General features: G+C 41.8%; 1 protein-coding gene across 1 annotated transcript in view; it reads right to left on the bottom strand.

Annotated features, from left to right (window-relative positions):
- HAL (histidine ammonia-lyase) overlaps positions 1 to 13592 on the bottom strand; it is a 41990-nt gene extending 28398 nt beyond the window's left edge. The window contains exons 1-11 of the mRNA XM_006888493.1: positions 13236 to 13592; positions 12222 to 12282; positions 12088 to 12115; positions 11605 to 11679; positions 11446 to 11518; positions 11278 to 11344; positions 10918 to 10955; positions 10138 to 10263; positions 8086 to 8225; positions 3505 to 3552; positions 868 to 1015 (exon numbers count right to left, since the gene is read on the bottom strand). Coding sequence (XP_006888555.1) covers positions 868 to 1015; positions 3505 to 3552; positions 8086 to 8225; positions 10138 to 10263; positions 10918 to 10955; positions 11278 to 11344; positions 11446 to 11518; positions 11605 to 11679; positions 12088 to 12115; positions 12222 to 12282; positions 13236 to 13482 — 1051 coding nt within the window. The 5' untranslated portion in view covers positions 13483 to 13592. The remainder of the gene's footprint in view (positions 1 to 867; positions 1016 to 3504; positions 3553 to 8085; positions 8226 to 10137; positions 10264 to 10917; positions 10956 to 11277; positions 11345 to 11445; positions 11519 to 11604; positions 11680 to 12087; positions 12116 to 12221; positions 12283 to 13235) is intronic.
- Positions 13593 to 16367: the final 2775 nt, after the last annotated feature.

Here is a 16367-nt window from a genome sequence, read left to right on the forward strand (position 1 = left end):
TAACAACAACAACAACATGTCTTATTATTGATTTTATTCCTTCCACTTTAAATATAGGAGTTCCAAGTATGTGTTGAACCCACTGAGAATCCAGTTCAAGACAACGTACCTGCCCACCCTTAGAGATTTAAAACGATAATGGGAGATAACTCTTTGGTGACCTAATTAAGTATATTTTTCTGTCCTGCTTCTTGTAATAATAGGTAGCGTTTCAAATTTACTACATTCTAGATGAGAAACTCTGGTGATACAGCCTATAGTGTGTTGCACTGCTGTGGAGCTCTGGTGGCCTGTGGTAGGAGCTGGGCTGTCAGCCTGAAGGTAGATGGCTCAACAATACCAGCTAATCACAGGAGAAATATGGGCAATCTCCTCCTGTACGATTATACTGCCTCTGAAAACCCTCAGGTGAGTCGGATATGGGTCAGTTGCAATTCAACAACAGTAACAACAAGAGTTAGAAAGCAACTCATACAATGACTTTGAGATCTGACACCCTAGATATGATGCTATTCCTATAGCTTTTCGGTTTTCTAGTGGGGATCAACCTTCATTCTGTCAAAATCTCATGAACAGATACCTAAAACAACACATAGTCTGATAGGAGTTGGACTTCTGGTTAATCTGGGCAGGTCATTTAACCCTGAAGAGAAGGTTTTGATCTAAAACATGATTGTTTCAAGGACAAGTGTGGCATGACTTAGATGAAGCTGGAGTCAACTTGGGCATGATGTAGGCACTTGGGTTTTCTTCTCTTCTTCCCTATTACCCACCTTGCCACTTGCTCATCTAAAGACCTTGACCTTCTCACCCTCCCAGCTTCTCATTAAATGTGTAGCAGTAACAGAAGAGAAGAATCATGCTGACCAGTATCAAAGGCCTTGGTGGTGCCCTTGAGCACCTCCAAGGTCAGGGCCGCCACGATGTCAGCTTGCTTTGCGATTGCACTGGCTCTCTCCAGAGCTTCACAGCCCAGGGAGGTGATCATCTGGGTTCCGTTGATGAGTGCCAGACCCTATGGAGAGGGAGAGAAATGTTTATTTTAACTATCTTACATGCAGTGTGCTTTTGCGCTGTTTGCTTTCATAAGGGAAAAACTAGCCAGTCAGATGAACCATGTTTATTCGTGTTTTCTAAAGTGCAAATCTGTGATATTTATTTAAACACTTGAAAATTATGTGCTATCTGATTTGAAAGCTTTAGCATAAATCTGGCAAACAAATTCTCTCTCTCTCTCTCTTACTTCCTTTTTTATCCTCATTCTTATTGACTCAGAAAATCTGCTGCAGGGTCAGGCATGGGTTGGTTCAGACTCGATGGAGCTCACCACCACCACCATCTCCATTCTTAGACTGCCCTGTGTGAATAAGTGCACTCAAATACTAATCAAAGGGTAAACATTCAATTAGAGGTGCCTTACCTGAAAGGCTTGTTGTTATGTTTCTGAAAACCTAGCCTTGAAAATCCAATGGAACACAATTTAACTCTGACACACAGGGGTCACCATGTTGTGGTTAGGTGCCTCAAGGTGGGTGACAGGAAAGAGTCAACCCTGACTCATCCCCACCCTGCGAACAACAGATCAGAACCACGTGGCAATTCTTGCACTGTCACTTCAATCCCCATTATGCTCAAGCCCATTGTTGTAGCCACTGTGTCAATTCATCTTGTTAGGCTGTCCTTTTTTATCTGCTGGCCGTCTACCTTGCATAGCATGATGTCTTTTTCCAATGACTGGCCCCTCCTAGCAAGATGCTAAAATTATGTGAAATGAAGTTTCATCATCTTTGCCTCTAAGAAGAACCTTGGTTGTACTTCCTCTGAAACAGATTTGTTTGCTTTTTTGGCAGTCCCATGGGCTATTCTACACTTTCTGCTTATCTCATAATTCAAGGCATCAATTATTCTTTGTTTTTCCTTATTCATTGTCTAACTTTCAGATGTCTAAGAAGCAATTGAAAATACCATGGCTTGGGTCAGGTGTCCCTTAGTCTTTAAACTGATATCCTTGCTCTCCAGTACTTTAAAGAAGTCCTTAATGGCAGATTTCCCCAGTGCAACACATCTTTTAATTTCTTGGGTACTGCCATGAGGTTGCCATGAATTGGAGTCAAATCGATGGCAAAAAATGGTGTTTCCTTTTTTCTTGAAATAAAATTTTTATTTTATACTGGTTTATTTACAAAGTTTATATCCATTATTTTTCACACTGTATCTTTCCCATTTCTCTTACTCACTCCTCTGTCCACCCATCAAATTGTGAAACCCTGTGATTAACCATCTCCCCACCTCTGCTCTCACCCTTCCCCCTTTGGATCCTCATACATGTTCTACAATAATGGTCTTGTACAATATTTGTCCTTATGGGACTGAGTTAGTTCACTTAGCATAATGCTCTCTAGTCCCTCCCAAGTCAGGTATTGATTTACAAAATCATTGCTCCCGCGTGCTGCATAGTAATCCATCATGTGACTGTACCATAATTTCTCAATCTATTTGTTTGTAGTTGGACATATAAGCTGTTTCCATGATCTTGCTATGGTGAGTAATGCTGCTATGAACATTGGTGTACAAGTCTCTGTTTGTGTCTCAGTTCTTATTTTCTCAAGGTATATTCCAAGCAGTGGAATAGCTGGGTCACATGGAATTTCTATGTTCAGCTTTAGTGGTTGTACCATTTTACAATCCTACCAACAATGTATAAGAGTTCCTATCTCACCACATCCTTTCCACCACTTATTACTTGTTGTCCTATGTCTGTTGGCTATCTGAACATCTTTCTCTGAGAAAATTCTTTCCATGTCTTGGAAAATGGTTTTTATCTCCATTCTCAAGGTAACAATGATAGCTTAGAGCATAGATTACACCCCAAATCTTTAGCTCTTCTCTGTGCTACATTTCTTTTTTTAATTTATCACCATTGTAGACAAGATATCTGAAGACAATTTTCATTTAACACTTAGGAACAACATCCTGGATCCTAAATTTAAGTTTAGTTGTAAAAGAATTCCAAGTAAACCCACCAATAAACATTTGTGACATGCAGAACTTCTTAAGTGCTTATTGAGGAATCTTTCTTTAATGATCAATAATCATTAAGCCGCATTTGTTTTAAGAAATAAGGTAGTGGTGGTAAACATGAAAATAGTGTTCATTATTTAAATAAATGATGGGAAAAGGTGTCTAAAAGAAATTTATGATTAGGTATCATTTGCATGACAACAGTCCATAATAAGAGATGCATAACAAAGTGGACTGGAGCAGGGGGGGAGGGAGGAAATTGTGCAATAACGAAAGAATCTTTTTAAACAGAAAAGTAAACTGGGGGCGGTTATGAAAGAAAATGTCCAACAATGAATGAATAGGAATCTGTTTTCTGTAATCTTTCATTAAAATATCAATTAAAATAATAATAATAATAAAATGTAAATTTTTTTAAAAGAATGAAAGTAGTACAAAAACGAAGACCTCCTAAAAGGAACTATTTTCATTTTATTTCCTTACCTCTTTGGGTTTCAGAACAATTGGCTTCAATCCATGGGCTTCCAGCACCTATTGAAGGATTAAAAAGGCAAAAGCATTTATTAAACAAAGTGCGCTGACCATTGCTTTGTATAGCCTGGGCATCTTTTCTTTGTAATGCTCTTCCTTTGTACATAAATGTCAGAACTAACACAGCATCCTGTTCTGAAGTTCAACAACATTGGTAACGGATGAGAGATTTGAAGAGAGAGTGTCCACAAGTTAAATGGAATTATAATTTATCAGTAATGTTTTAATTAAGTGGACCAAATAATAGTTTTTTTAAAAAAGTGTTTACTAAATAAAGTTTTTAAAGAAGTGTTAATTTAATGAACAGCTTGGTTTTCATTTCAGATGGAATGAAAGTGTTAAGGCCAGAAGTCCATCTTAGGAAAGATTCTTTCTTTCACTGCCATCAAGGTGGGGCTGACTCACGGTTGACCTGCCAGCAGTTTCTGGGACTGTACATCACGTATGGGGAGACTGCACATCTTTCTCCCTTGGAGATACTGTGATGGAATCAAACTGCCAGAATTGCTGCCTTTGGCTTTAGCAGCACAACCCCTTATGGCTAAACCACACCACCAGAGCTTCCTAGGCAAGATTTAATGTACACAGATTGTCTCTGTCCATGATCTCTGGTCTGTTTTCCAATTCTAATATTTTTATATGCATCTTTTTATTAATAATAATAATAATAATTTTATGAATTTTAATGAACAATTACAGATATTTTTTATTTCCATTCATTTATTGTTGCACTTTTCTCCCTGCCCATTCTAATTTTCAGCCTTAAAGGCACACTTACCTTTCAGATATATTTTGTACTTAAAGAAATCAGACGGCCTATTCCCTGTAAGGCAACTCTAAATTTTGGGTTAAAGGACCTCTGTGGGAGCCTGGTTATGCGATGACTAAGCATTCAGCTGCTGGCCAAAAGATGAGAGGTTCAAATCCACCTTTAACTCTGTAGAAAACAAGTTCTGGTGGTCTGTTACATAGAGAAAACTCCTCACCATCTAGTTGATACCAGCTCACAGCAATCCCATGGGACAGAGTAGAATTGTCCCCCTTTTCTTTAAAAAAAAAAATTTTAATGAAAATTTACAGGGATTGAAACTGAGGAGGACCTGAAATACATGCTGCAGAGGGTCAAGGACTGCAGCCTTCAGTATGGATTGAAGCTCAATGTCAAGAAGACAAAGATTCTCACCACTGGACCAATTGGCAGTATCAGGATGGATGGTGAAGAGATTGAGATTGTTAACAACTTTAGTCTGCTTGGCTCCACGATCAACACTCTTGGCACCAGTATCCAGGAAATAAAAAAATGTATTGCAATGGGAAAGTCTGCTGTTAGGGACCTCTCTAAAGTACTCAAGAACAATGGTGTCTCTCTGGAGAATAAGGTCCGCCTGATACAGGCCATGGTCTTTGCAATCACTTGTTATACATCAGAGAGTTGGACAATGACTAGGAAGGATAGAAGGAGAATTGACGCCTTTGAGCTGTGGTGCTGGAGAAGAGTATTGAATGTACCATGGACTGCCAAGAAAACAAACAGATTCATCCTGGAGAGGGTTAAATCAGGCTGCTCCTTGGAGACAAAGATTCTGAGGTTTCATCTGACATACTTTGGACCTGTTGTAAGGAGGGATATGTCCTTGGAGAGGGACATCATCCTTGGGAGGGTGGAGGCACAGTGCAGAAGGGGAAGATCCTCTATGAGGTGGATTGATTCAGTGACTGGGGTAATCTGGATGGGTGTGTCAGAGGCAGTGAGATTGGCACAGGATAGAGCAGGGTTTAGGGCTATTGTACATAGGGTCTCTATGAGTCGCAAGCGACTTGACGGCACATAACAACAACAACAGGGACTTAGGTTTCCAGTCATTCATTGTTGCACTTTTGTCCCTACCCACCAACTCACTCTTGTCCTTGAAAAGAAAATGAAAAACTCTTTCATTGTTATGCAATCCCTCTTCCCAAGTCCACTCCACTATGCAGCCTTCACTCTGGACTTCTGTAATGACAAGAATACCCATTCATATGTCCCTTTTAAACAGATTTATCCCTCATCTGTTTCAACGGAATTGTCCTTTTAAGGCTTCCAAACTACACATCTTTATGGAAACAGACTGCCACATCTTTCTCTCATTGAGTGGTTGAAGACTTCGAACAACCAAGTTTTCATTATCAGTAAGCACTTAACCTTAATAATGTTGTCAGGTGCTTTCAAATAGATTTTGACTCATAACTACTCTATGAACAACAGATCTGAACCTGGCGCTGTTCTCTGGTGCCATCTTATCATCTCTGATATCCCTGAGCCCATTGTTACAGTCACTGTGTCAGTTCATCTTGTTGAAGATCTTCCTCTCCTGTGCTGACCATCCACCTTGGTAATAGTCATAGGAAATCCAGTTTAGCAAAGTATGAGGGGGGGGGGGCTGAGCGGATCCCACAAAAACCTTGCTACTTCTTGATGTGCACACACTCCTGTAATAAAGAGACTACGTTCTAGATTTCAACCAGGATGCATTTGGATTTACTCTTAAGTCCACATAGTAGATGTGAAAAGGTTGCTGGGGACATGCTATGTCTAAGAGCTAATCAAGATGAGGCTGGGAAAGAGAAAGATGACCTGGGATTTGTGTTACCAGAGGCTGATCTGTCACCTTAGTGGTTCTTTCCTTCCTAGTCCTCTGCTTTTTCACTCACTGGTAGACACTTCCTTCCAGCAAAGGATCAGAGATGACATTAAATAATGCTCTGGGTCACTTTCATGGAAGTTGGAGATGGATGAAGGTAGCAATAAGGCTTTATCACAAAAAAGATTTTCTCTTTGGCCATCAGCAAGGGAGCTTGGGGCTCATGGGACCTGCTTTCCAGAGGCTTGGATTCACAGCTCAGAGGTATGTACACGTAAGTTTGTAGAGGTTAGTGACCCCACTGGCAGGCACTGGATCTGGAATGAACTCCAGCTTTTGTTGCGATAACCCTCAACTCAGAGTGACCCCGCACACAGTAGAAGGAAGAGCTGCCTGATCCTGCACCATCCTCATAATCACTTGTGGTCTAATCATTGTGATCCATAGCATTGCCACCGGCTAATTTTTGGAAGTAGATCACCAGACCTTTCTTCCTAGTGCCTCATTTTCTGGAAGATACTCTGGAGAAAGTAGAGAATCATAGCAACACATGAGCTTCCACTAACCTGAGTTGTGGTATGCTGAGGAATATTGACTGAGTAATGTAGGAATCCAGGGCTCCTGCATTGAAGGCAAGAATTCTGCCAGTGAGCCACTGACACTTTATTTAACACTAGCAGCTGTACCCTCTTGCCAAGGTCATCACCAAGCACAGAAAGCTTGGTATCTGGTGAAGTCTGTAACCTGCAGGACAAAGATGGGCAATCTCCTCCTAGTGCAATTTACAGCCTCCAAAAACCTGCTAAATGGTCAGCTATGAGTTGTTTCTGACTTGATGACACACAAAAACAATGTTCTTGCCTAGTTTGATTTTAAACTTCAGTTGTCTTATCGCTAAGGAACCCTGGTGGCTTAGTGTGTAATGAATCAGGCTTCTAACTAAATGGTTGGCTGTTCAAATCTACCAGCTGCCCTGTGAGAGAAAGATGGGCATGTTGTTGTTGTGTGCTGTTGAGTTGGAACACACCCATAGTTGACCCTCCACTGGGCTTTCAGAGGGAGTTAATCACATGGGAGGAGATTGCCCATCCTGCTCCCGTGGAGCAGCTGGTAGGTTTGAACCATGCGCCTTTGAGATTACAGCACAGGTCACTGTGGATTGGAACGGACTTGACAGAAGTGAGTTTGGGTTTCTGTTTTGTTTGGTCTCATCTATAAAATAGGGGTAGTAGTTCCTCTCTCATCAAGAATAAGTAATTAGTAATAAGGACTAAAGGAACATTGGTGGTACAGAGGTTAAGCACTGAGCTGCATCCAACGATCTTAGAAAGATGTGTCAGTCTGCTGCCACGAAGATTAACATCCTAGGAAACCCTAAAGTGCAGCTCTATTTTCGTCTCAGGGTCACTATGCAGTGATGTGATGGCAGTGGGTTCAGGTTTTGGGGGAATTGTTTTCATAAGGATTAGAGAAAACTCTGGTAGCATAGCCCTAAGGAGTGGAGCTATTGATTCAACGTTGCTTTGGATCCATTAGCAGCTGTAAAGGTAATTGGGTTTTTTAATTGTTTGGTTGATTAGTTGTTCCCTCCCCTCCTCCTGCCCCAGTTTTAAGTTGATGGCAATGAATTTGAGTTTGAACTTCAATGATAATTAAGTAAGTAAGCCCAGGGACTAGCCCAGGGGAATTACTGTCAGAAATTGCTTTAGTAACAGATGAAAACTAGAGCCACTGCTGGTGGGTCTGTTCTGCCTCATCAGGCTTGGACCCTCTTTTAGGCTTCCAAGGCTGTGAAGCTTCATGAGAGGAGACAACCTATCCTTCTCTTGTGGGTCATGTGGTTGGTCTGGTGGTGTAATGCAAACTGTATAGTGTTACTAACCAAGGGTAACATAACAGATAAAAGTCTTACGTATTTGGCATCAGCCCAGCCACTCTTTGGAGACCACATCTTTCCTTCTCCAATTAGCCCAAGAGCAAGATGAGAGAGAGGGGCCAGGTCCCCACTGGCACCAACAGTTCCTTTCTCTGGAACATAGGGCAGGCAGGAGGCTGGGAGAGAAGCAGATATCTGTTAGTGAATAGTCACTTCACTCTGCCTATTTCTATTTTGTCAGTGAATCACCTCTCAAAAACTCTATCTAGTATCACTTAATGGCATAGAAGCCCTGGAAGAGGGGATCCCTCAAGTATAGTAATGCTTAAGGGATCTGCACGAGCTGTTATAGAAAGAAAGGAAGACAGAAAGAGCTAGAGAAAAGAATGGAGAAGGATACCAACAGAGGGCGAGAGCAAAGAAGGGAGGAAAGAAAGACTTTCTTGTGGTGAAGTTTCAACACGTTCATGTTCATATTTGACCTAATACATCAGTTTCCAGAAATGTCAGCAGCATCTTAAAGGCTTGCCCAGGAACCAGCTGCTGTTAATCACAGGCTTGTTTCTAAGAATGAAAAGTTTGAAATGAGCCAAATGTGAAATTAAGATACATTCATGTGTCTAAATTGTACATAGTTATGAAAAGCTGTTGAAGAAATGTGTTTGGAGATGAATTTATGCTTCAAAGCAAAAGTAATATTTTAGGAAAAGAATGTAAATCTGCAAGGATATATCTATCAATGTGTTAACAGAGATTCTCCAGGGAGCTAAAGTCATAGGCAATTTAGTCTCTTTTTGTCATTTTTCTAGTCTCCCAAACTACCACCTACTTCTTGAAAAAATGAGCCTATACTCTTGTAATACATTACCAACCCATTGTCAAAAAAGAGGATTCATTTTCCCACAGTTGAATCAGACTCTTGTTATTAATATTCCTGCCAAGTGCTAAATAATGCCTGTAGGAAGAATCAGTGCCATCCACAAATAGTCCCTGCTTGCCTTAAGACATTCTCAACGCCCATGGAACTCTCAGAAGCCATGGAACCCATAAAGCATGGCTGAGTACAAAGTCAAAGTTGGACTATCATATTAGGCTTATAAGGAAGGTAGACCAGAGTGAGGATAAAAATGGGCCTTAGAATCACTATAGAGATGTTTAGCATAGCCTTATATATTCTAGACTACTAATTCAAATTACTATTCAACAGTTGGCATCTTTTATTTGTATCCCTACATAGGGTGTTTTGCCCTGTGTGACGACCCAGCCCTGTCTCCTTCTACATTCTCCCCAGAGTCTTGAGGCACTGACCTAGAAAAGTTATCTTAGCCTATCAGAAGGGACAGAGGGCTCCCAAGCATTTCATATCTTGAATTTTCTTATGTCAGGACACAGACTCTAAAAGAAACAGACCAGCCCCCCAAAAAACAAAAACCAAAAGCAAACCAAACAACAACGAAGACACAAACTCTAAAGCATTGAGTTGCCTATCAGCTATTCTCTCTGACTTTGTGGTCACAAGCAAATCATTAAGTCACAAACACTTTGCATTTCTGGTCTACCATTGCAAAATATTGCAACATATTTCAAGTCTAGTTGCAATTTTTCAAGTTTGGGATGAACGTCCAAAAATCACTGCATTCCCCTGACAACTTGTTGCTCCACTTAACCATGTGTGGGTACCATTGACTCAAAGGCTCTCTTCAGTTGTGAACTTAAGGTCTTCTAGAGCTTGCTCTAGTCTTAAATATTCCAACTGTTAGGTGATGGGTGATGCAGAAAGGTTTAAAGTACATGACTAAGTATCCTTATATCATTTACCCTTTCTTCTCACCTCTAGCTATCCTCTTTCTTATCAAGGTCATTTTCCATTCATCATCATTTTAAAAATATCTATTTTATATCAGTTAATTCCTTAGCATTCCATCAACTGATTCCATGTTATGGAATTAGAACGTTTGTTTAGCTCCCTGGAGAACCTCTATTAACACGTTGATAGACATTTTCTTGCAGACTTAGATTCAAATTCACTGCCTTAATATGTGCCACATAGTCTTTAGTAAAAGATACACCCAGGACCGATTGCATTACCATTAAATACTTCAATAACTTGTTTGAGGGTCTCTAAAGAAATGCCACTGTATCCTTTGGCTAAGACATTAATCCTTAAAGCCAAGAGCATCCGACATCTCTCAGGAATTAGTGGCTTCCCAACACCTGTAAAATAGAATTGATGTTTTCTTGAGAATCAAACACATTTCTACCTCAAGGTTACAATGATCTCTCAAACCGTGCTCCAGTTAAGTCCAAATCCCTACAACCATTCTCCTCTTGATACAGGTAGTTCCCCTCTCACCTATCTCATTTCTTACCCTATTACCTCATCTTCCAGGTCTATGTAAAACCCCAGTTGCCCCTTCTCTGTTCCCCTTCCTGGAACACCTCATTGGAGCTCCACCATCGTACACATCCAGACTATTCAATATAAGCATCTTCGCAGTTTGACAAGAACTGATATCTGACAGCCTTTCTCATCTCATCTTGCCTCTTCTAACTCATTTTTCATGAGCCATGAATTTAGTTCTCAGAACGTGCCATTCTCTCAATGTGACACTATGTGTGTTTCTGTCCCAGCCCATCTCCCCACCTGATCCCTTCCTTTTTCTGAGATTCAGTTGAAATGTGGGCTTGTCTGCTGCTTCCTTTCCACCCAGGCTATAAAATGTGGCAGCTAGTCCTTGGAATGCACTAGATCCTCCTTGGGGCTGTTCTAGGCTGAATAGTGCGATGCTGTGGTTTATCTATATAATCAAACAAGAGCTAGGCTAGCTTCTGTCACCCAAAGGCACTCCAACAATGTGCATAAATTACCTGCAGAATGTGAACGTACTAAATTGAACTGGAGCTCTCTAGAAGAAGAAAGAAAAAACACCTTTTTAGATATCTCATAATTAAAATGTGCACTCAACTAGGACACTAGGAGGAGAAGAGTTCAGTGTTTGGAAGGATACTAAAAGGCAGTGGAAGGAACTTTGAAGTATGTGTTTTCAATACCAATGTGTGTGCAGGTTAACCCAAGGCTCATGCCCTTAGCCTGTTAAGTTGGAGTAACCTCAATTTCAGAGCCGTGGAGATTGTGGGAAATGCGTTTGAACAGAAATGTAAACATTAATCATTTCACTGGTTGAAAAAAAATCATCTCAAAGAGAGTGGAAGGGAAATCACACTTACTCCAGCTTGTTTATAGGAATTACAGTTCTGGCAAACTTCCCAAAACCTGTGGTAATGCCGTAAACAACTAGAATAAAAAGCAGACATTACAACATTAAATGACGGTGGGTTCCTCCCCCCTCCTTTAGTCCATGAAGAGAACTTTATTAGGCAATGAGATAATGGCACCTGTTTTTTCTTTTATGATGCTATCAATGACTTCCCTGGATTTCTGCACCTTCTTCTCAGCAATTGAGGTGAGCTATAGAAACGTTTAGAATGGAGCACGTTAAAAGACCTGTCATATACGTGACCCAAGAGCCTGCCCTTCCCCTTCTTCCCTTATACCTTTATTTTGTAACGGCCCTTTCCCAAGTTGACCAGATCCTCTGTGGTCAGACTGTCCCCATCTAAGGCGATGTACTGCACAAAGGAAGGGCATGGCAGTGAGTTTGACCAATTGAGTTACTGAGGCATGAGTGCAGTAAGGAAACTCCAAACACTACCAAACTTTGACATTTCAGAGATTTCATCCCTGGGGTTAATGTAAGGAGGAGTCAATTAGATGACATTGAGTTTAGTGGTTGGCTTATTTGTTTGCTTTTACTTGGTGAGCTGTCAGTGTGCTCATTAGAAAGACAACTCCCTAAAGATATGTTAGAAACTCAAAGCATGATGCCTTTACAAGCTCTCTTACCCTTCATATTGAAGCTGGATCAAGTTCTGTCCCAACGTATAGTCTCTACTCACCCATTTTGCCATCCTTAACTAAGGGATGAAAAGACCTGACCTTGTTTCCTTAACAAAAAAAAGGCATGACTTGCAGCTTACCTTTTCAGGTTCCCGGTATTTACTGTATCTGAAGCGCAGGTAAAGGAAGAGAAAGTGTACTAGGAAAAGCCCCGCCCTCACCATTTGGCAGGGCCAGAGCACAGAGCAGATCAGAGAGCCATGAGAAAGGATACAGGTAAACACCTTCTGGTTGAGATGGAATGAAGTCTGGAGACATGGCATCCCCTTCTATGACTGAAATAAGAGAGACTCTTACAGGTTACAGCATGGGCCGTGTGTGATATTCTGTTAAACCAAGAAGGGACTATTCAATTTATGACTCAGTGAAAGTGGCCTTAGAGTCTTTACAGAGGAAGAAAAGCAGCAGGCAGGCAGACATGTGTCAGCGTAGACGTTGTTGTTGTTGTTATGTGCCATTGAGTTACCTGCGACTCATAACGACCTTATGTACAACAGCTCTAAACCCTGCTCTATCTTGAACCAACCAACCTCATTGTCTCTGACACACCTACCCTCATTACCCCAGTCACTGAGTCAATCCATCTCATCAAGGGTCTTCCTCCCTTTCCCCGTTCCCCCACCCTTCCCAGTATGATATCCCTCTCTAAGGACTGGTCCCTCCTTACAATGTGCCCAAAGTATGTCAGACAGAGCTCAGAATCCTTGCCTCCAAAGAGCAGCCTGGCTTCACCCTCAAGTTTCGCCGTTCAGGGTAGATACAGGGGCTTAAATGAAGTTCAAGATGCACACCTTGATCCAGCTTTATTTTGGTTTTAATTTGGACCTTTTATGCCTCTGTGCTTCTGACCTATAGTCTGGTGAGGTTTTTTTGAGAGATGAAAAGACCTTAAAAATAATCCAGTAGCAGCAAAAAAGGACTCCGGCTTGCAGGCTTGGAGGAAAATCTAGTCTTTATCCGCTGCCTGATCTTTCTCCCTTTCTGAATCGATTGTTTCAGTGTAAATGGTAGATAAGAATCCTATCAAGCTCATCGAGGGGTGTGAACACTTCAGCTACTCTTCTGAGCACTTACTTAGCAAGGCACCTGGCACATACCAGGTACTGAGAACGCGCTAGCTCTTCTCACTTTCCGTGAAGTGGAGAGCACAGCACCTCCCTCCCTGGGATGCCAGCACCAAGCACAAAAAAACAAGACCTCCGTTCACTCCTCCCCTCCAGCCACTCACCCACTTCCACAAACTCGTTGTCTTCCAAGGCCACCTCCAGGATGTCATCATTGTCCAGCAAGCCCAGGCCCTTGCACCGGCGCACAAGGAAGTTTACAGCATCCACCGAGTCGAAGCCACCATTGTCCGGCTTGTTCTTGATGTAGCGCCTGATGGCCTCCCGGCCCAGCCAGCCCACGGTGAGCTGGGCATCCCGGCAGGGCACGGCCAGCCATTCCCCACGCACGTGCACTGTGTACCTGGGCATGGCAACCAAGGGAGCTCCCTAGACAGGGCTGCTCTGTGCTTGTTCTTCTGCTGGTGACACTCTACAGGAAGAGACAGCTTTATGCAGGAGTGACTTCAGGGTGTGGTCAGATAGGGAGTACAAAGATGGACTTAAAAAAAAAAAAAACGTCCCTCCCTCACCATCACTCCTGCAGGCATTGGGCAAATATTTATTGAGGCCTCTTTGGTTCTTTTGTTTGTTTGTTTGTTTTTCAGTTTACCTCTGCACAGGAGAGAGGGATATAGACAAATGAGCAGCCTGTCCACCTGCAGCCCAATTCCAGCTGGAAGAAAGGCCCAGGGTCTCTGAGTTGCTACGGATCCCAGCCCCCACGTGGCCCACGTGGCACCGTCTACTGACCTCCGATCGTCAAGGACCCAAGTTTCCTCTTCCCAGGGTTCTGTCCCAGTCTTCCATGACAGGCTGCTTATATAAACACCATGTTCCTGTCCTTATCTGGGATTACCCAACTGTAAAACACAGCCTACTGGCCAACTGTGACACCAGCGAGTGTGGCAATCTCCATTCATTTGTTTATTCCACAAACATGTATTGGGCAATGATACCCTGTCAGCAATAAGGGTTCCTCTGCAAAGGAAGACTACAGAGGCCAGAGATCACTTTCATAATCCAAGGTCACCACCTGGACAGATAGATGGACCATTGTGGCTTGGAGGTTAACAGCACAGAGAGCCATGGCGGGGTGGGGACCACCAAGTACTCTATTGATTAACCCCTGTCTAGGGCAAGTTATTTATTCACTTCTCTTTTCTTACCAAAAGGTGAAGGGGCTAATTGGTTGATTATACTATGATCAGTATTTGACTAGGGTCAAAGCATGGTTCTATGGTTGGCTACTTCTGTGACCTTGAAGGAGAAAACAAACTCAGCTCATTGTTGTCGAGTCAGAACCAGCTCATAAGTGACCCTTCAGTGGGTTTTTGTGTAAATTGCACAGGAGGAGATTGCATGTATTTCTCTTGCAGAGCAGCTGGTGGGTTTGAACTGTGAGAGAGGCACCACCTCTGGGTTAACAACTCAACTCCAGGGCCACCAGGGCTTTCTTTGTGAATTTACAAGAAGTTCTTTAACTCCTGTGGGATTCCGTTTCCTCATCTATAAAATGGTAATAATAGACTCTATTTCAAGGAGCTATTGGGAGAATTAATTGAGTTTGTATATGAAGAGCCTTTAGGATAACAGTTGGCACTTGGGCATACAATAGACTTGTTAGAGGTTACTGTGATTTGGATTTTAATACTTGATATATTTATAGACTATTCAATGAGTGTTCTTTCATCTTGGCACATGGATGTGATGTTGCTGTTAGAGTCTGTCAAGTGAAGTGTGAGTTACAGCAACCCTATGAACAACAGATCTCAACCCTGTCCTATCCTCATAATTTCTGGCATACTTATGAACATTGCCATAGTCACTGTGTCAATCCATCTGGCTGAGGGTCTTCCTCTCTTTGATCACCCTTTACCTTTCCAAACATGATAGCCTTCTCCAAGAAATAACCAGCAACATGCCCAAAATATATGAGATGAAGCTTCATCATCATTGACTCCAAGGAGAACTCTGGCTGCACCTTCTTCAAAACCTATCTGTTTGTTCTTTTGCCCATCCATGAGATATTAATTTCTCTTCTCTAACACCACAGCTTAAAGGCATCAATTCTTCTTCTATCATCCTTATTCATCATTTAGCTTTCAGATACATATCAAGTGATTGAAAAGACGATGGCCTGCAATAGGTGCATCTTGGTCTTCAAACTGGCATTATTGCTCCTCAGTAATTTGGAGAGGTCCCTGACTGCAGGCTTTCCCAATGCAATGCTACATGGATACTCTTTATCTAATTAAACTTCTTTTACATTATTAACAACTTCCTGCACTCAATTTACCACGAATCTTAAGGAACTCTGAATTGTTAGTAATAGGAACCACCAGGAAATGTGGACACTATTTCAATGAGGCAGAATGTTGGTAGTATACCATCTTCTAGGTATTTTATTTTTACACTAGAAACATCCTGAAAAATCTATTTTTTCTAAAAAAAAAATCCATATCCACACCCATTTCCATCTACCCATGGAGAAGAGTGCTGGGTATCCCATGGACTTCTGAAAGTATGAAAAAGATATGTTTTTGAAAACATGCAGCCAGAGAGATGATTAAGCTTCATCTCACATCCTTTAAGCATGTTGCTAGGAGAGGCTATTCCTTGGAGGACACTATGCTTGGAAAGGTGGAGAAATGGCAAAAGAGAGGCAGACGCTAAACCAGGTGGGCTGAGACAGTAACTGCAGGAATGGACTCAAGGGTGTCGGAGATTGTGAGGACAGTACAGGACAGGACGAGCTTCAGATCTATTGTTCATATGGTCACGAGTCATACTCGATTTGATGTCATCTACCATCACCAACACCCATGCCTGACTGACAGCTTTGAGGAAGTACTCAAAAAACGAGAAAGAAAGGGCTACATCTAGCTGAGTCTTAATAAAACTTGCACTTGAGCCACCCACACCTTGACCTCGAGCTGAAATTTGACATCTACTGAAATGAATTGACTGCCTAAATTCCAGCACCACACCTTCTGACCACGTCTTCTGGTCTTCCAGCTCTTTCAACTCCAGTCATCTCTCTCCTTGGTGGCTCCCTGTCTCCTCCATTTCCCAACAGCTTCCTCACTTCCCTAGTAAGCTGGTCCATATAGTTGTTCAACAGAGACTCTCCTTTTCAGTGGTTTGAAATGCCTTTCTGTTTTTTTATTATTAAATTTTATTAGTTTTAATGAACATTTACAGAGATTTTGGGTTTTCATTCATTCATTCATTGTTGCACTGTTTTCTCCACCCTC

The sequence above is a fragment of the Elephantulus edwardii genome, unplaced genomic scaffold (assembly GCF_000299155.1).
Source record: "Elephantulus edwardii isolate Elephantulus edwardi_28Jun2011 unplaced genomic scaffold, EleEdw1.0 scaffold00068, whole genome shotgun sequence".
NCBI classification, from domain to species: domain Eukaryota; kingdom Metazoa; phylum Chordata; class Mammalia; order Macroscelidea; family Macroscelididae; genus Elephantulus; species Elephantulus edwardii.